Here is an 18,958-nt window from a genome sequence, read left to right on the forward strand (position 1 = left end):
TTTTCATTCCAGGGACCAGAAGAACCCTGGAGCTCCAGAGGGCCTGGATCATTCAAACATGAGAGGCAGAAAAATTCCCGAAGAGAAGCTCACCGTGCTGAGGAGCCTGATAACATCCACCAGCCTTTGTGCTAAATGAGGAACCGAGGAAATTAGGCTGCTCCAAGCCAGGGAGTGGATAGGGCTGCCTGCCTCCTGTCAGGATAGACTCGACACGTTCTGGGTGAAGCAGGGCTGCTGCCACCCTGGCTGGCAGCTAATGCTACTGTGGAGATGTTTGCCATCCAGATAAGAGAAAGAATCAAGGCCAGAGTGAAAGAGAAAAGAAGGGCCAGAGAGAGGGCTCAATAGGCAAAGGAGCTTGCTGCCAAGCCTGAGAATGTGAGTTCGATCCTCCAGTCTTACAGAGTAGAAGGAGAATACCAACTCCTGCAAGCTGTCTGTCATCTGGCTTCCCGGCACCGGCTTTGGTTTTCCATATGCAAAAATAAAAGGGAACAACCTTTGGGGAAAAAAAATAAGGGAAGTGGTGGCCAGACAGTGGTGGTGCAGCTTTAAGTCCAGCACTGGAGAGGCAGAGGCAGATGCAGGCAGATCTCTGGTTTTGAGGCCAGCCTTGTCTACATATGGAGTTCTAGGACAGCCAGGGCTACCCAGAGAAGGCTTGTCTCAGAAAAACAACAAAATAATGGAGGTGGTGGTATCTGCGGGGAGAGAGATTGTGGGAGGGCTCCTGAGCTTATTGCTAGACAAGATGAGACAGAGGCAGGAGGATCAGGTGTTTAAAGATGTTATCTTGAGTTACATAGCAAATGGGAGGCCACCCTGGGCTACATATTACTTTGTCTCAGTCCTGCCCCTGAAATTAAACCATGGACACCCAAGAAATGAATTCCACAGGAGAAACATTACTGTGGTGGCCTCAGGAGTGTGGCTCGAAAGACACCATGTATGCTCAGGGCCTCGTACATCTTGTGCTTGCACAGAGCCAACCTGCACAGCCTTCTAGTGCTTGGGGACAGAGGCTCTGGCATGTGTGACAAACTCTCCAGGTCACAACACCAGCTGCCCACTGATTTGTTGTCCTGTACTTTTGAGACAGGAAAACATTCCACAGCCCAAATGAGTCTGGAACCCATAGTGCTCTCCTGCCTCAGCCTTTTTTTTTTTTTTTCCTGAGACAGGGTTTCTCTGTGTAGCCCTGGCTGTCCTGGAACTCACTCTGTAGACCAGGCTGGCCTCGAACTCAGAAATCTGTCTGCCACTGCCTCCCAAGTGGTGGGATTAAAGGCATGTGACACCACTGCCCGGCATGCCTCAGCCTTCTGAGGGCTGGGTCACTGTGCACCCCCACACCTGATGTGCTCCTGTGGACACCCTAATGTACGGAGCAGAGTCAACTCTGTAGATATTTCTTACACCATTTGTCTAGGGAACTACGACCTCAAAAGAAGGCTGTATATGTTGAATAAAATTACATTTTTCAAATGTTTTCCATCTATGCGTTCATGGAACACACAGGTGTGGGGCTGGAGACTGACAGCCAACTGATTACATCACAGGCCATCGCACCTCAACACCTATAGCGATTTTATTGGTTGTACACAAAAGCTGGAAACAGGGTAGCTATCCACCCACTGGGAATGGATGACACAATGTGGTATATCCCTACAAGCTGACTTGGCAATGAGAAAGAATGGAATACTGATAGACACAAAAGCTCTGAGTGATAGCCCGACAGCAGCCAGGCAACCTTAAGACCCTGTGTCAAAAAATAAAAATGGAGGTCTAGGTGTGAGGTTCAGTGGTAGAGCAGTTACCTAGTGTGTACAAAGCACAGGGGTGAAGGACGAAGAGCATGGGACGTGAGGTTTGTGGGCCCTCATGGAAGCTGGAACACATTAGCAGAGGCTAGGTGGCTGATCACAGAAGAAACACGTTCTCTGATAGTCTGTCTGCAAACCATCAGTCCAAACTCAAGGAGGCAACTCATCCATCCATGTGTCTTGTGAGACCTCTGAGAATCTGTCCCTTGGCACTCCACTGTAGCTTCACAATCCTTGGGGCTCTGTGTTCTGTAGACACCCCATTTCTCCCTCTGCCTTGGTTTTTCCTGTTTAAAAAACTCCTTCGTGTCGGGGCAGTAGTGGTGCACGCCTTTAATCCCAGGACTTGGGAGGCAGAGGCAGGCAGATTTCTGAGTTCGAGGCCAGCCTGGTCTACAGAGTGAGTTCCAGGACAGCCGGGGCTACACAGAGAAACATTGTCTCGAAAAACAAAAAACAACCTCTCTCGTGTTGGAGAGGATGGAATCTTGGGTCTTCTGTGTGCCAGGAAGCCTTTTATCGCGGAGCGACACTTCTCATCCAGATTACCTATATATTTTTGGGAGTGGGCAGGGTCTTTTGTAGCCCAGGATGGCCTCGGCCTGTAGCTGAGGATGACCTTGAACTCCTGAATCTCTTGCCTCCACCTCCCCGATGTTGGGGTAACAGCCCTTGGTTTCTCTGGCTGTTAAATGGGAAACCCTCACAGTCTGGAGGACTAGGTCTGAGTGTTCTCAACTGCCTACTGCAATCTACAAGGTCACGAAGGTTCCAGACGGTTTCCTTTGTGGATAGAGAACCAACCCTTTTTTGGGGGGTGCGGGTGGAACACAGGGACTTCCGGGCAGGGCCTGTATCAGCTAAGCTTCTGTACACGCACAGGTCCAACCATTCAGAGAGGAGGCTGCTGGCTCCAGGCCTGTGATTGGCCTTCTCGGGCCCCGCCCTCAGAGGTTGGTCTCAACATCGCGCCCCAGATACAGGGGGTGGGTCTCGGTACCTGGCCTGAAGCCAGGGGGCTTCTTGGTCGCAGCAGGGATGTCTTCCGGTCCCTGGGAGAAAGTGGAGGACATCATACACCCGCTCCAGATGGGGTCCCCGAGGACTAGATCAGCTATGTGCAGGGTGGTCCAGCACCCCTCCACCAGCGTCAGCTGCTGCCCAGGCTAGCCTTGTAGCTGAGCCTCCATCCTCCTGCCTCCACCTTCCTGGTGTTGTGCGAGTGCTCCACCAAGGCCCAGCCCCAGCTTTATTTCATTCTGTTTTCTGAGACAGGGTCTCCCTCTGAATCCTGGTGTAACCTCAGACTTGCAGTGATCCTCCTGCCTCAGTGCTGGGATCACCAAGGTGCCTGCATCAGGTTCATAACCTTATTTTATTTCTATGTTATGGAAGTAGGGTGTGGGTGTAACGCCTGCATGTGTGTATGCCTGGAGCCTCAGATCCCGGGGAACTGGAGTGACAGCCGGTGGGGCTCACCGTATGGTGCCAGGAACAACTGGCTTCTCTGTGGGCCCAGGTGGTGCCTCCAGTCCCCTTCCTCCTGTTACTTGACATAGGCTATCATGGGGCCCAGGCAGGCCTTAGGCCTGCTATGAAGCTCGGGTTGGCCTCGAACTCCTGAAATGTGGCACTCCACATTTCTGTCTTTGGTGTCATGTACTAGAAAAGCTTATCCTTTCTTTGTGTCACTCTGGTCACTTGACCCGAGGTGACAGTATCTCCTACTTTCAGGTCATCGATCAGTTCTACAGTCCCCGGCCTCAGCTCCAGCCTAGCTCTCCCTGCCCGCCCCTCCCCCCCACCCAGTTCTTATGTAATTCTGAATCAAGTAATGTTATCTTAAGAATATTCTTCATGAGTTTCTCTCTCTTTCTCCCTCTCTGTCGAGAGGAAACCAGTTTCCCCTGCCACAGGCAGGAAATAATTGTTTAAAAAAACAGATATGATAAAAATAGACAGCGCTCATGTGTCGGCCCCTGGGAAAGGGATGACTTTAACCACAGAAAGGAATCTGCTGGGCTCCTTTGGCCACACCCACCAGGTCCCCATGGCCTTGGAGCCCAGAGACTTGGGTTAGATCTGACCTGACCTTCACCAGGCTGTCCTCCTGGGTGGCTGTGTCCTCCTTTGGAGCCACAGATGCTGTCTGCCGAGCGAGGTCCCACCACAGCAATCCGGGGCCCAGGGAGCTGCGCTTGGTGGGGCCTGAGGGGCAGAGAGGACAGGGACTCAGGGTTGAGTGCTCGTCCAGCCCCATCTCCAGCCATGGTGGCTCACCCAGTTCATCTCAGTTGCTCCATCTGAATCGTGAGGGGTCCTTTTGGCTTCAGTCTTAGGTTATTTTTCTCTTTTGAGACAGGGTCTCCAGCTACAGCTCAGTCTGTCCTGGAACTCATGGCAGTCCTCCTGCCTCTGCATTCTGAGTGTTGGAATCCCAGATGGGTACTATCACTTCAACTGGCTGGGAGTGCCCAGCATTTGGCCCCTCACTGTTTCAACCCTTATGTCTAGAAGTTCAGCCACAGCCTGAGGGCATCAAGTCGCTGAATCACAGGAGCAAGCCAGGCTGGGGCTGAGGGTCGGGTGTGTCTCAGAGGGTAGAGAGAGTGCTTGCTGTGCAGGCAGCCCTGGCTTCCATTCCCAGAGCCACACACACCAGGTACGGTGGTGCACGCACTCAGGAGTGGGTGGAAGAAAGGATCCTAAATTCAAGGTCTGCTTCAGCTACATAATGAATTCGAGGCCAGCCTGGGCTAAGTGAGACCCTGTCTCAAAAGGAAATATGTGACTAAAGGAGAATATAGCCTGTGTTGAGTGCAGTGATGCACGAATGTCATCCAAGCACTCATAAAGGTGAGGCAGGAGGATTGTCACAAGGGTCAGCCTGAGCTGAAGAGTGAGACACACCCCCCCCCAACCCCATCTCAAATCCAAGCAAACAGGATGCTGTTAGAACCCAGGAGCCTCCCTATGCTGAGATTTGCTTCAGGACCGCGGACAGCGTCCGGCATCCCCGGCCATGGGGGGAAGGGAGGGAGGAGGGGGAATGGAACCTGCCTCATTCAGTTCCCGCATCTGCAAAATAAAACCGGCCTTGTGAGGCGCGGGGTGCCTCGAGGATGACGAGGATGACGCAAAAACGTGCTAGCTCTCAGCTGGATGGGAGCCTCTTGCATCTCTCCCTTTGGGGAGTCGTGAGTGGAGGCAGGAGGATGAACGACTGACCCGGAAGGAGGCCGCTGCACTTACCAGTTAGGTAGCTGATGAGAGCGCCGCAAAGCATAGTGGTCAGCGTGCCCAGAGCCCCGTAGTAGAGATAGGAGATCGCGTAAAAAGTGTCAGCAAGGGCAGGGCGGCTCTCATCCATTCCAGAACTGGGGTGGGAGAGGACAGGAGTGAGATGCCTTCTTCCTCTGTCTGTCAACCCGCCCAACTTCAGCCATCCCTCAGATACGGAGATGTATGCAGTGGTCAGGTCTCTCCTCTTTCTGTTACAGCCTACCACCCACCATGGCTGCCCATTGACCTTGCAATTAAATGAAACTGAATGCTTAGAAAGAAACCTTCTGGTCAAAACCTCCAAGGCTGTACATGACAAAGTAAGTTCCTAGACGTGCCCTCTGAAGGGGCACACACAGGAAAATGTCAACAGGACCTGACTAAGCTTCAGAAGGTTGTAGATGGGCATGGAGCTTTGCCTAGCATTTTCTCTTCTTTCTCTGTATTTTTCTAGAAGGAATCCAGAACTTTTTGTTTTGTTTGTTTTTTTGAGACAGGGTTTCTCTGTGTAGCCCTGGCTGTCCTGGAACTCACTCTGTGGACCTGGCTGGCCTTGAACTCAGAAATCCACCTTCCTCTGCTCCCCAAGTGCTGGGATTAAAGGCGTGCACCACCACTGTACAGCCAGGAACCCAGGACTTCTCCAATGCTAGGACAGTACTCAACCACTGAGCAACATCCCAAGCCCGGGCCTCTTAGAGACAAAGTCTCAAAGACCTTGAAGTCATAGCCTCTCCAGGGTGAGAAGAGGAGCCTGTGCACACTTGGCTTTGTGCAGAAAGGTTTATGGAACTCTGTTCACAACAGCACCAACCAGGGCATTACCCACATGGCCATCCATTGATAAGCAGTTACACACATGTGGTATATCCATTCAGTGGAATATTACTCAGCCCTGAAAGGGAAGGAGTTGATGGTGGACACTTCAGTCATAGATAATCAATGTCCAAAACAAAGTTGGATGCAAAAGTTTACATATCCTAAGATTTTGTTCTTAGGAGGTGCCTAGTCGAGGTGAACCCAGAGACTTAAAACATAGATCCTCTCAGGAGCTGGGAGATTAAAAAATGTTAATTTGTTAATGTGGACCAAATTGCCCTCAAACTCATTCTGTAGTCAAGGGTAGTCTATGATCTAGCCTGTTGCCTCTAAAATGCTGGGAAGCTCGGTCACTACATCCAGCTAAACCTAAGCTTTTATGGTTAGCTGGGTAGCATGTGAATTACATCCCAATAAAAAATACAATAATTAATAAAGACAGATGACAGTTCTATATGAGTTTGAGGCCAGCCTGGTCTACAAGAGTGAGTTTCTGTACAGCTAGGGCTACACAGAGAAACCCTGTCTGGAGAAACTTCAAAGGGAGGGGAGGCAAAGGGAAGGGAAGGGAGGGAAGGGGAAGGGAGGAGAAAGAAAAGAAAAGAGAAACAGAGTAGCCAGATATGTTGGAGCACACTTGTCACCTCACCATACAGTAGGCAGAGAAAGGAGGGTCAGGTGTTTGTTCAGGGTCATCTTTGGCTACATAGAGAGTTCTAGGGCCAGCCTGGGTTACATGAGACTCTCTCTCTCAAAGTACTAAAATGCAGGCTGGAGAGATGGCTCAGCTGAGTACAGACTGCTTTTCCAGAGGTCCTGAGTTCAACTCCCAGCAACCACATGGTGGCTCATAACCATCTGTAATGGGATCTGATGCCTTCTTCTGGTGTGTCTAAGAGAGCAACAGTGTACTCACATATATAAAATAAATAAATCTTTTTTTTTAAATGTCTTTTTGTTTGTTTATTCTTTTTTATTTATTTATTATATGTAAGTACACTGTAGCTGTCTTCGACACCCATATGAGGGTATCAGATCTCATTGCAGATGGTTGAGAGCCACCATGTGGTTGCTGGGATTTGAACTCATGACCTCTAGAAGAGCAGTCAGTGCTCTTAACCACTGAGCCATCTCACCAGCCCCTAAATAAATCTTTTTTAAAAAGCAAAAACCAGCCAATTCTTCTGCCTTTGGCCTCTCTGCCCTTCTATTAAGCACAGATCACCTCCCTGTAGCCTTAGAACTTGAACGTGGCGTGGCCCTAGGGCCTTTCCACAAACCACTTTTGTCCCCTAGGAATGCTCTTTCCTGGACTCCCAGTCCATTCCTGTTAACACCCTCACATCACACCCTGGACCCTGACCCCTGGCTGTTCACCTGGGGATCCCACTGGAAGTGTTCGCGGCTCCAGGTGGGTCCAGGAGGACCGAGGCATTGGTGCATCCTGCAGCCGAGGTGGGCAGCACCCCCATGGTCTGCTCTCCAGGCGGGTACAGTGTGGCTCCCACGGCCACCCACAGGGATACAGCTAAGCCTGCTGCCAGTCCGCAGAGGACGCCCTGGGGGCGGGGCCGCAGTGAGGGGCGGGGCACATTGACCACGCTTCTCACAGACCAGGCCCACCTCCCTCCCCACTCACTGGCGTGTTGCTGGCTGGGAGCAGCATCCCGAGCGTGAAGGCGCCTAGCAGAGGCCCACTGATGACACCCATCACGGTGAAGGAGCCCTGCAAGGGAGGTGGAGAAGGTCCGGGCTTACCCACCACTTCTCAGGACTCAGTCTACCCTATGGAATACCACTGCAGGTCTTGAGATTCCCCTGTGCCCCAATTTCCTCAATCCTATTTCTCCCCCAGGCTGGTAGACAGAGTCAGGGATGGATTTCACGTGTGCCCTCGAACTCTCTATGTAGCTAGGAATGGCCTTAAACGCCTCCTCTTCCCACCTTAGCCTCTAGGATGACTGGCATTCAACACCACGCCACCTCCCCCCCACCCCCCAGCCTCGGCTGCGACTCATGTTGTAGGTGCAAGGCAGGTGGGGTGAGGTCTCACCTGGAGGACCCCACCTCCCAGCAGCGAGGACAGAGCAGCTACAGTGAGGCAGGCGGAGCCGTAGATGAATGCTGTGGGGGAGGGGTAGCTCGGTCAGTGTGGGGTACCATCCTGGTCCCCAACTCCAGTGTCCAAAAACTCACAGAGCCCTTTAGAGATGAAAACCAGCTTCCGAGGTGCCAAGCTAGGCATCCTGGGTTTGATGAGGTCCTCCACGGTTACGGCTGCCATGGCGTTGATACTGGTGGACGCGGTGCTGTGGATGGAGAGGAAGCCTTAGGACACGGCGCAGGCTGCCTAGGCACAGGCCACAGACACATCGGACAGAGCCGACACAGTCCCCCTGTCTGGGGCCATCTCCAAAACTGATGGACAGGGCCAGAACTTGGCATCCTCTAGGGGGTGATGGCCATTCAGTGAGGACCAGAGCCTCCGGGGGCTAAGTCACACTGAGGGGCAAGTGGGGGTTCACCTGAGGGTGCCACTGTAGGCACAGGCCAGGAAGAGCCCGGGGACTCCAGGCAGATCCTCAAAAATGTCCAACACGAGCAGCGGCATGTACTGCGGAAGACAGAGGCCTCTGTGACACCGGGGACAAGGAGACAGGCTAGCCTTGGCTACGCTGTTAGTTGCAGATCAGCCTAAGCTACATGCTATTATTATCTTAAGTGTCCTGTCACGCTGGCCTGAGGTCTTATCTCTTCTTGATGTCCTCGAGGGCATTTCTGTGACTTTCAGTTGAAATGATCCTATGGCCTCCCAGGTTCACCTCCCGGCTTTCCCCCGACCATCCTCTGAGTTCTCCGTCTCACAAAGTTTGCAGCCTGTGCCTTCTAGAAGGAAAACTTCTCAGCCCTACCCATGAAAGCTGGGCCAAGCCTGACGCATGCGCGCTCACCTGGTCAGGGGCTGAGATACGACCTGTGAGGAGGGGGTCGCAGTCCCTGTAGTAGACAAACATGACAATGCCACAACAAGCTGCACTGGCCACAATCAGGAAGAGGCCCAGCTGGTTGACGAGCAGGGCCCTGGGGGATGGAGTGGCCTTAGGAGTGTGTAGGGAGGGGCAGCCTGTCCCAGCAGCCTCTGTGTGGGTCCCTCACCTGCATACTCACAGCTTGGCCTTTCTCTCTGTGCGGCAGGCCACATAGCGCTGAACCTGGGCTTGGTTCACACCATACATGGAAAGCCATACCAGGGTGCCACCCACTACAAACGTCCAGAAGGTGTAGCGGCTCCGAGGATCAGGGTCAAAGCTGAGTAGGGAATGAGGACAACCATGTGAGGATGTCACCCTTCCCAGATCACCCATGGCCTTTCTAGATCCCAAGGGGACATTTGCAGTGAGTTTTGAAGTATGAATAGGAGTTTTCTATGTTGAGTTTTGTTCCCCTCTGAGACACAGTGCTGGGAAGGCTGAGGGACAGAAGTGGGGTTAGTCTGGGCTACACAGTGAGGCCCCGTCTCTCACTCCATCAAGTTGATCCGGGAATGGTTCCGAGCGAGACTAAGCACGTTCCAGGGACTCCCCATGAGCATGACGCCCCGAGCCAGGATCACCCAGAAGCCGACAAGCATCACCACGACCTGGAACACATCTGTCCAGACCACGGCCTTCATACCACCCTGTGCGGGAGAGGGGACAATCACAGGCCTGCCCAGAGCTGCTGGGGCATGGCTGGAGCGCCTCCAGCTCACCCTGCCTGGTTCCCTGTGGCACAGAGAACCAAAGTGCCCTTTTTGAGCTTCCTTCCCGTCTGTGAAACAGTGTACCTTCCCGCGGCTGGTGGGAGCATTGGACAAGGTGAGGGTGAGCGGATGCCACGGCCCCAGGCAACCCACCAGACAGTCCAACACCTAGTAGTGTCACTATCCCTTTTGTTTGTTTCTGGCCCGTGTAGCCCAGGCTGGCCTAGAACTCACAAGCTTCCAGCCTCGGCCTCCCCAAAGCTGCTGTGACAGGAGCCAGGCAGCTACTTCTGTTTCACAAACTTTTATTTCTCCTTGCCATTCACAGAACCCTGACGCCGAAAAACAGCAACCAGAACATGCCAGCCCCTTAGGTGGCACAGCCAATCAGGGGACCAGAAGAGCAGGCCAGAGTCTCAGGCAGATCCAGCTGAAACCAGTTCACTCCTGGGCAGGAGCCAGGAAAGGCAGAGGGCCAGCTTAGGCACCAGAGTGACCACGGGAAGGCAAAGCTCTGTCAGGGCTGCTGGATCCAGCCGCACCTGAAGCTCACATGTCATCACTCCTTATGTAGGAGAGGCCTCGGGACCAGTTAGGCAGGGGCTAGCTACCTCAGGAGCCAGGGAGCTAGAGTGGTGCTGCCCGCCTGGGGTTCCCCGCCTGTCAGTCACCACAACCCACTTACCCACTTACCACGGTTGTGTACAAGGTGCAGATGATTCCTGTGGACAGCAGCGATGCCCAGATATCCAACCCGGTCACTGTAAAACACACCTCCTGTCAGGTCTCTCTCATTCTGCCTGCTCACATAAGGTCCAGCCTGGGCTCCTAGCCCCTCCCCCTCCCGACAGTCAGACCTTGGTTCAGGATGAGCGCAGGCGCGTAGATCACGATGCCTGTGTACAGCATCTGTGGGTGGGGAGGGCGGTGATGGCAAGGGGCGGGCGAACGGGGTGGAGCCAGAAAGAGGAGAGCGGGGATCAGGTAGAAGGAGGGGCGGAGCCAGGTTGCAAGAGGGTGATTTTAGGTGGGATGGGGTGGAGGTAGGCAAGGGGGTGCCCCTAGGCAGGATGAGGGAGGAGCTATGGGCGTGGCCTTGGTATGTCCCACGGAAGCCGAGCTCAGGCTGGGAAGGGGCGGGGCCGGGCAGGGTGGAAGGTGTGGCGTGAGGTCAGGTTGGGGCGGGCTGTGAGAATTGCTCGTGTGGGCGTGGCAGGGCGGGCAGCTCGCTCACCGTGGCCACCAAGTACTGCAGCGTCCCGCAGAGCCGGACCGCTCGGCTGAACCGCAGCTCTAGGTACTGCAGAGGGAACCAAGGGCTGGAGTTGCCGGGCGAGTGTCCCCTCAGCCTCCCTCACGCTCCTACTCTGTCCCGGGGTGCCCAACTGCGCTTATACAGAGTCAGTCTCCGTGTAGGCCAAGCCGGCTTGGAACGCTCAGTAATCCTGCCAGAGCTTCTCTAGTACTGAGATAGCAGACATGGAACTTCAAATTGTCACTACGCTTGTTGGACGGTTGCAGGGTGCCCAATTGCGCCCTCAGATTTGAAACTGGGGTCTCTCTAGTGAGTCCAAGCTGGCCTGGTACTCATGGCAATCCTTCTGCTGCAGTCTCCCTAGTGCTGAGACTACAGACCGATGCTATTCCGTTTACACAACGGTTGTTAAGCGGTTAGGGGAAACCTGCACCTCGCTGCAGGCATTTGAACTCTGTCGGGCGCCGGTGGGTGGCTGTTCTGGGGCGCACGCGGGAACCGGTGTCAGCGGGAGGCCACTGCCCGGAGGCTGCTGAGAGCCGTGGGACCCGGGCTCGCTCTTCCTCCTTCCTGGCCTTGGCCGGTGCCCGCGGCATCTTCCCGGAACCTTCCCGTGGGACCAAGTCCCCTACCTGGTAGGTGCTGGTAAGGCCCAGGCGGTAGAAGATCGGCAAGAAGAGAAAGGCTGTGAGCAGCGAGTTGAGCAGCTGGCCGGCGCACATCCACAGGAACTTGAGGCCGTAGCGCGCCGCCTCGGCGGGGACCCCGAGCACCTGCACAGCCGACATGAAGCTAGCGGCCAGCGACAGCCCCACAGGCACGGCCGCCAGCTGCCGGCCCCCGGTGAAGAAGTCGTCGGCGCTGCGCTGGCCGCCGCGGGCCAGGCCGACCCACAGCCCGATGCCCGTGGACACCAGCAGCATGGTCGCGAACACGCCGTAGTCCCAGGCGCCGAAGGTGGCCCGGGTCCGGGCCTCCGCGCCCTCCATGGAAACAGGTGACTGGCCCGGAGAGGATGCGGAGGACGTCGGAGATTCTCGGTCAGGGCGAGCGTCGCAGCGCGCGTCCCCGCTGGGCCGTCGATCCACTCGCTTTTCGCGCTGCGGATTTATTGGGCTCCGGGGTCAGCGCGGCTCCGCCCCCAGCCTGGGAGGCGGGCGCGACCCGCACCCTTTCCGTCCTGGGGCGAGAGGACCTGCAGGGGTGCGGGCAGCGGAGGGAGGGACCCTTTCTCCCACATCTAGGGCTTGTTCCGTGTAGGGTTGTGAACAGACGGGAAGGGCTATGGACGGCTCAGACCTCCGCTCGCACAGCCTGCGGGATTTAGGAACCGGAGCTACAAGGAACCCGGGACTGGGGTTCACTTTCGGGGACTTCCGGGCTCCATAAGGAAAAGTGCGCGACTTGAGCCCTTCCCCCAGAGAGCATCTGTCTTTCTCCGCAGCGTGGGAGAAGGAACTGTCCAACCTTGCTAACCCGGTGAGAGGCACTCAGGTTCTCCCGGAGAATTTCTTCCTTCTGTTTAGGACTCAGTTTCCCCACCTGCACAAGGACAGTCTGGACCTATGGTGTGTGTGTGTGTGTGTGTGTGTGTGCGCGCGCGTGTGTGCGCGAGTTTGAGGGTGAGTCTCACGCAGCTCAGGCTGTCTTGGAGTCCTGACCTGGGTTTACCCTACTAGCAGGGACAAAAGAGTGTGCACTACAACGGACCTAGCTGTCTTCCCCCTTCCTGTTTTCTCTTCCTTTCTTTCCCACAGGTTGGCTTCAAAGGTGTGGCAATCCTCCTGCCTCGGCTTCCCTAGTGTTGGGATGACAAGTGAAGGTTCGTTGGGGACCCATTTCTCCCTTCTATCGCAGGTACTTTGGCATAACTGGGTCCAGAAGTTTGCTGGTAGTGGCTTTCAGGGGACCTAGGGTCTGGGTTGATGCAGAGCTGTCACCGTGGGACCCTTTTCTGGTGAACTGTCCGTTTCTCGGGTGTTCAGGGTTGAGTCCCTGTAGAGCCCTCCACGTCTCAAATGGTCTGGCAAGTAGAACTAAGGCATGCGCCCCCTGGTGGCCTCATATGCTGTATATAGGCTCGACGGCCTGCCTGAGGGTGCTGTTCGGAGGCCGGGCTAGGGCGGTCTCCCAAGCCTAGATTGTTAGAGGGCTTTACTGAAGAGGTTGAAAGGGCTTTCAGGTTTGTTTGTTTGTTTTTGTTTTTCGAGACAAGGTTAGGTTTCTCTTTATAGCCTTGACTGTCCTGGAACTCACTCTGTAGACCAGGCTGGCCTCGAACTCAGAAATCCACCTGCCTCTACCTCCCAAGTGTTGGGGTTAAAGACATGCACCACCACTGCCCGGCCAGGTTTTTTTTTTTTTTTTTAATTTATTTATTTATTTTATGTATGCGAGTACACTGTAGCTGTCTTCAGACACACCAGAAGAGGGCATCACATTCTATTACAGATGGTTGTGAGCCATCATGTGGTTGCTGGGAGTTGAACTCAGGACCTCTGGAAGAGCAGTCAGTGCTCTTAACCGCTGAGCCATCTCTCCAGCCCCAGGTTTGTTTTTAAAAAGACTTTATTTTTATATTTACACTGTAGCTGTCTTCAGTCACACCAGAAGAGTGCATCGAATCCCATTACAGATGGCTGTGAGCCACCATGAGGTTGCTGGGAATTGAACTCAAGACCTCTGGAGAAGCAGTCAGTGCTCTTAACTGAGCCACCCCGGCCTTTCCGCGTTTTGAAATGCTTCGGAATGAGTAAAACTAAGGCGAGACGGCATGTGCACGAGGCTTTCTGAAGTCACGTGGGAGGACACAGTGACAAGCAGGAGGGATGGAGAGCCTTCCCGAGGCAGTACTACTCTGCAGAGGCAGGCAGGCCTGATTGCCATGTTGGGACTACACTGCAGTCATGCCCAGTGCTCTGGCATCAGGGAGAACTGGGGCTGGTTGTGTGCCTACCCATTGCTTTTTTTGGTGCTCTAATTTTTTTTTTTTTTTTTTTTGAGATAGGGTCTCTCTGTGTAGCCCTGGCTGCTCTGGAATTCACCTTGTAGACCAGGATGGCCTCAAACTCAGATCTGCCTGTCTCTGCCTCCTGAGGGCTGGTCAAGCACCACAGCCATCTTCCCAAACTTAAAATTATGCATGTGGGTGAAGGATAGTTGCATATGAATACAGGTGCCTGCAGAGGCCAGAGGCATCTGATGCCCTGGAGCAGGAGTTGCAGATGTGGGCCTAATACAGGTGCTAGGGACAAACCCAGGTCCTCAAGAGAAGTGACGACCATGGACTCATGGCTCCAAAGCAGCAGCCACTGGCCACACTGCACAGGGAAACACCAGTCATAGGGGTCACCCATTCCTTTGATGTGGGACTAATGGACTTAGAAAAGGATTCATCTCCAGACCAGACGCCCTCTTATGGCTTTCAAAGGTATGGACTTAGGCTTTGCTTTTCTTGATACAGGGTTTCCCTGCATAGCCCTGGCTGTCCTCAAACTCAGGAATCCACCTGTGTCCCAAGTGCTAGGATTAAAGGCGCATACCACCACTACCTGGCTTTTAAAAACAGGTTTGTTGCTGGGCAGTGGTGGTGCACGCCTTTAATCCCAGCACATGGGAGGCAGATGGATTCTGAGGCCAGCCTGGTCTAGAGTGAGTTCCAGGACAGCCAGGGCTACATAGAGAAACCCTGTCTCGAAAATACCAAAAAAATAAAAACAGGTTTCTTATTTTATATATGTGAGTACACTGTTTATAGACACACCAGAATACATCAGATCCCATTACAGATGATTGTGAGCCACCATGTGGTTGGTGGAAATTGAACACAGGACCTCTGGAAGAGCAGTCAGGGCTCCTAGCCACTGAGTTCTCAGTCCTGGGACTTGGGCTTTAAAACACTTACACATACCAATTTTTGACAGGGTTTTACTTTACAGTTGGTACTGGAACTCACATGTACCTCCTAAGTGAGGCTTAGTGTTCACACATCACCACCCATCAAAGAATGACTCTGGGCTATGTGAACACATGCATGCAAGTGCCTGTAAGAGGCCAGGGGGCAAGTCCCTCACAGCCAGCAACTATAAGTGTAGCATGTTCCTCCCTGCGACCAGCAGGAAGCCTCTTAGCGCAGTGATAGTGCCAGGACACTTCAGACCTGGACCCCTTCAAAACTGGGCACCATGATGGTGCTGGCCACACCCAACAAAAGAAAGCCTGTTTCCTCCACCATCCAAATTGTAATCCCCCATAGAAGCTCAAGGTTCCTGAGGCTTGGCTGGCCTCATTTCCACCTAGGAGAGGCTTAGAGCCAACAGGATAAAGAGCTCAACCAGGTCCCCAGGCTTGGATTATGCTTATGTCTGGAATTCTCAGGCCTGAGCCAGCACCCCAGAGACTTCAGAAACAGACCGCCACCCCTTTGTGTCAGATGCAGGGCTCAGGCTATGTCTGTCCTACACAATTCCAGTGGGAAATGTAACTCTAGAAAGATGCCACTGAGCCAGAGCAGGCAGGCAGGGCTAGCGTGTTGTTAGGGACCACCTGGGACCTCTCCAGGGACACAGAAGCAAACAAGCAAAGACAGTCTCAAGTTTTTATTCAGTGGATCTGTGTCTAGAAGAAGGTGTTGGGCCTCTTGGTGGTGAACCGTGGCTTGTGCTGGCGCCGCAGCACACGGTGGGGCAGTGGGAACTTGATCTTGGAGTCCTGTGGGGAGGGAGGAGATGAATGTCAGGGACCGTCCATGTGCAACCACCCCCTGCAGCCCTGCGTCAGGCCCACACTCAGGGTCACTCACGTGGAACTGCTTGACAGCTGGCCGGCGGCACTTGCCAGCTGCAATCTCTTCCACCTTCATGATCTGGATGGAGTGTGCGCGGGCACGGTGCCGGGCACCCATGTCACGGTCTGTGGAAACAGAAGAAAGTCAGCCCTTGCCACCCAGAGTGTCCTTAGGACTGTAGAACCTACTGATTCACTCTGGGGGGCACTGCACAGCCCCCCAAAGGCGACGAAGCTCCTTTGCTGTGTGCACCTCTGTTTAAACAGCCGCTACAGGCAGCGGCAGTTCTTGGGTTGGGTGCCAGGGGTTGGCAGAGGGTTGGAGACTCACAGCACTGTGTGACCGCGCCAGCAGTGGTCAGGTCCCGGTACTCTCGGTACATGTTGTGTGTGCCACTGCGGGAGTCATAACGCAGCCAGATGCCGAAGTTCTTCACACGGAGGGGTGACTTCTCAAACACCTGTGGGGAGTAGGGAACACATGAGGCCTGCTGCCCCGGCTGATGGTACCCAGTGACTGTCATTCTGTGGGGCCCCAGGCCTCACCTGACCGCAGTACACAATCTCCCCAGATGACTTCTTCATCTTCTTCAGCTGTGACACAAAGTACCAGAAGCGGGACTTGGCCACCACATGGTTGGGTGCAAAGATTCGCATACGGTACAGTGGTGGTGTGTGACATTTGGGGGTTGGCAAGCAGCGCCCTACCACCTTGTATTCCCGAAGCTGAAAGGAGAGGAAGTAGTAAACGTGGGGGAGGAGCCTACCTGAGATCCAGTCATCACACAGGGCCGGGTGTCCAAGCTGCCACCCTCAAATATTGGGGACCAGTTCCAAAACTGGGCTCACACACTTCACTTTACAAGAGCCCAGTTGCAGGAATGTCAGAGTGCTTGTGCCCCGCTAGGAAGCTGCCTCAGTTTCTCCAGTTTCAGAGCCTAGTCCATATACATGTGGCAGGCTGCTCTGTTCTCCCCGAAACCCCAGGGCAAGATGACAATGGCGACTCATGTTTTTAATCCCAGAATAGGACAGCCTGTTCTACACAGAAAAACTGTCTCTGGATGGGGACCAATGGATGATTCCAGATTAGCTTCTCACCAAGAGCCAGAAGGATTGCATCTGTCCCTAACACAGCAGCCCTGTGCCTCTCACAAGTAATTCTGCTCACAGGGCTAGTATGAGATTCGGCATTCTAGGCTACTGTTTGCTCTTTGTCCTTTACAGTTTCAGCCGGCCTTTAGAACTAGCTAAGGATGAATCAAGTGACCACTGTCTCTATCTCAAGTACTGAGACAAGTGTGTAACACCAGGCTCGGTGTATCCAGCGCTGGGAACAAGCTGTAAGGCTTATCAAACGCTCTCTAAAACCGAGGCGGAGCTGTGCGTCCACTCGAGTCTAAGTAGACTAGGTTAGCTTTGAATTTGAAGGTGTGAGGCTCATAAGAGACTAAACACGGAGTAAGATTTGGCAGTGATGCCGGACTGTGGTTGCACACGCCTTTAATCCTAGCACTTGGGAGGCAGAGGCAGACGGATTTCTGAGTTCGAGGCCAGCCTGGTCTACAGAGTTCCAGGGCAGCCAGGGCTACACAGAGAAACCTAGTATCGGCCTCCTCCCCCTAACCCCCCAAAAAAGATTTGGCAGTGAAAAAGAGGGCAACACTGATATACACGAATGCACGGAGAGAGCCTTACGGTGCACCCGTGATCTAACCCGCTCCCTCCTCGGACGCCCAGCACGCGGCGGCCGCCATGTTGGCCGTAAGGAGGCTGTGGGCGAGGAGAGCTGCCCGTGACTGGTGAGGGGCCCTGGCGGCGGAACGCGACGCCATCCCGGCAGACACAGCCAACCTGAGCGGCCCTGCCGCCAACACCGTGCCTCTCGCCCCATCGCGGCCTCCTTACCGTGCCCGACGCCTTCATGGCACTGCGAACTCGTTCACCACCACTCACAAAAGGAAGTGTCGCCTTTCGCGCAGGCTCTCACCATGGTCTCTGACGGAAGTCCCGCCTTCCTGATGCCGTGCGTCCATTGGATAAAGCTACTAGCATTCTAAGTTCTTAGCTTCTTTATTGGCTACGGCTCAGGTACGTGTAATTCCCGCCTCTCTTCACGAAGACTACAGTTCCCAGGAGGGAGCGCGTCGAACTTATACAAGTTTCTCCGGGGGCACGACCCATCATCGCGCGCGGGGGATCCTGGGAGTGTAATCATGGTTCCTAGTTAGACTCCGGGCTTTTTCGTTTCTCTGTCTTTATTTTCATTTCTTTTCCCCTTTTTCTTTCTTTCCTTTTCTACATCATCCTTCTGTGCATCTACCGACCTATGACCGATCACCCATCTTTTTTAGAGATTGTTTTATTCTTATTTGAGGTGTGTGGGCGTGTTGCTTGCACCGCCTGCGTGTCGGGTGCCTTGGAGGCCCGCGGAGGACGTTAGTCCCTCAGTACTGGAGTTAAAGGTTGTGAGTCGTGAAGTGAACGCTGGAAATCGAACCCCATCAGTGCTCTTAGCTATTGCCATTATCTCTCCAGCCCCTTCTATCTTTTAATCTGTCATCATTTTTTATTTTGTTTTATTTGTTTATTTATTTATTACTGTTTATTGAGACAGTGTAGCTCAAACCAGCCTCTAACTCATAATTCTTCTGCCTCTTCCTGATTCTTGGGATGCTGGAGGATGCCACCTACCGGCCCATGTAACTCTTTTCTTTATGGAATTGTATCAGAATTGTAGCGCTGTCTTAACATTGTCCTTTTCCTGGCCAGATCCCGTACCTGTAGGCGACAGTATCCGCAGTATGTTTCCTCTAGTGGCCACTAGGTGGCGAGCGCGTTTCTTTGGCTCAGTGGCAATGCTGGTCAATCTGAGATGTGTGCCTCTAGGTCCCCCATTTCCATTGTGCTCAGGCGCATACAAGTGTGGGCTCTCAGTTTCCCCAGCCTCATTAACACTCCCCGGCCCATAGGATAGTTGTAAGATTCAGAAATTGGGCATAGTGGTGCATGCCTGAAGTCTTACAAATGGGAAACTGGGCCAGGAGGCTCACGACTGAAGAAGGCCTTAGCGACACAGAAAGATCTCATCTTACAGCCCTTCCACCCCCGAAATAAACAGCTTATAAACATGACGGTGTGCAATGGGCAACTAGGACACAGTCTACGTCTGCTGGAACACATTGCTACATGCCTGTGTTTTTTTCTGCAGGCTGCTGAAGTGGGGATACATTCTGTAAGAGGCAGGAC

General features: G+C 53.7%; 2 protein-coding genes and 1 non-coding gene across 3 annotated transcripts; all 3 read right to left on the reverse strand.

Annotated features, from left to right (window-relative positions):
• Nucleotides 1-2,773: 2,773 nt before the first annotated feature.
• Nucleotides 2,774-11,913, reverse strand: Slc5a5 (solute carrier family 5 member 5). The gene is made up of 15 exons (XM_028786173.1): nucleotides 11,557-11,913; nucleotides 10,904-10,969; nucleotides 10,527-10,578; nucleotides 10,363-10,430; nucleotides 9,452-9,606; nucleotides 9,096-9,236; nucleotides 8,879-9,008; nucleotides 8,453-8,541; nucleotides 8,124-8,236; nucleotides 7,981-8,051; nucleotides 7,567-7,653; nucleotides 7,305-7,486; nucleotides 5,079-5,203; nucleotides 3,919-4,034; nucleotides 2,774-2,878 (listed from the first exon to the last, which is right to left on the reverse strand). The coding sequence occupies exons 1-15, from the start codon at nucleotides 11,911-11,913 to the stop codon at nucleotides 2,774-2,776; spliced, it is 1,857 nt and encodes a 618-aa protein (XP_028642006.1).
• Nucleotides 11,914-15,507: 3,594 nt separating this feature from the next.
• On the reverse strand, nucleotides 15,508-17,692 carry Rpl18a (ribosomal protein L18a). Its single transcript, XM_028786152.1, has 5 exons — nucleotides 17,618-17,692; nucleotides 16,256-16,435; nucleotides 16,041-16,170; nucleotides 15,726-15,835; nucleotides 15,508-15,634 (listed from the first exon to the last, which is right to left on the reverse strand). Exons 1-5 carry the CDS (start codon nucleotides 17,633-17,635, stop codon nucleotides 15,542-15,544), a joined length of 531 nt encoding a protein of 176 aa, XP_028641985.1. The 5' UTR covers nucleotides 17,636-17,692; the 3' UTR covers nucleotides 15,508-15,541.
• On the reverse strand, nucleotides 15,884-16,014 carry LOC114637868. The gene has a single exon (XR_003713799.1). It is a non-coding gene; the product is annotated as a small nucleolar RNA SNORA68 (small nucleolar RNA).
• Nucleotides 17,693-18,958: the final 1,266 nt, after the last annotated feature.

The sequence above is a fragment of the Grammomys surdaster genome, unplaced genomic scaffold (assembly GCF_004785775.1).
Source record: "Grammomys surdaster isolate TR1022 unplaced genomic scaffold, NIH_TR_1.0 125429, whole genome shotgun sequence".
Classification (NCBI taxonomy): domain Eukaryota; kingdom Metazoa; phylum Chordata; class Mammalia; order Rodentia; family Muridae; genus Grammomys; species Grammomys surdaster.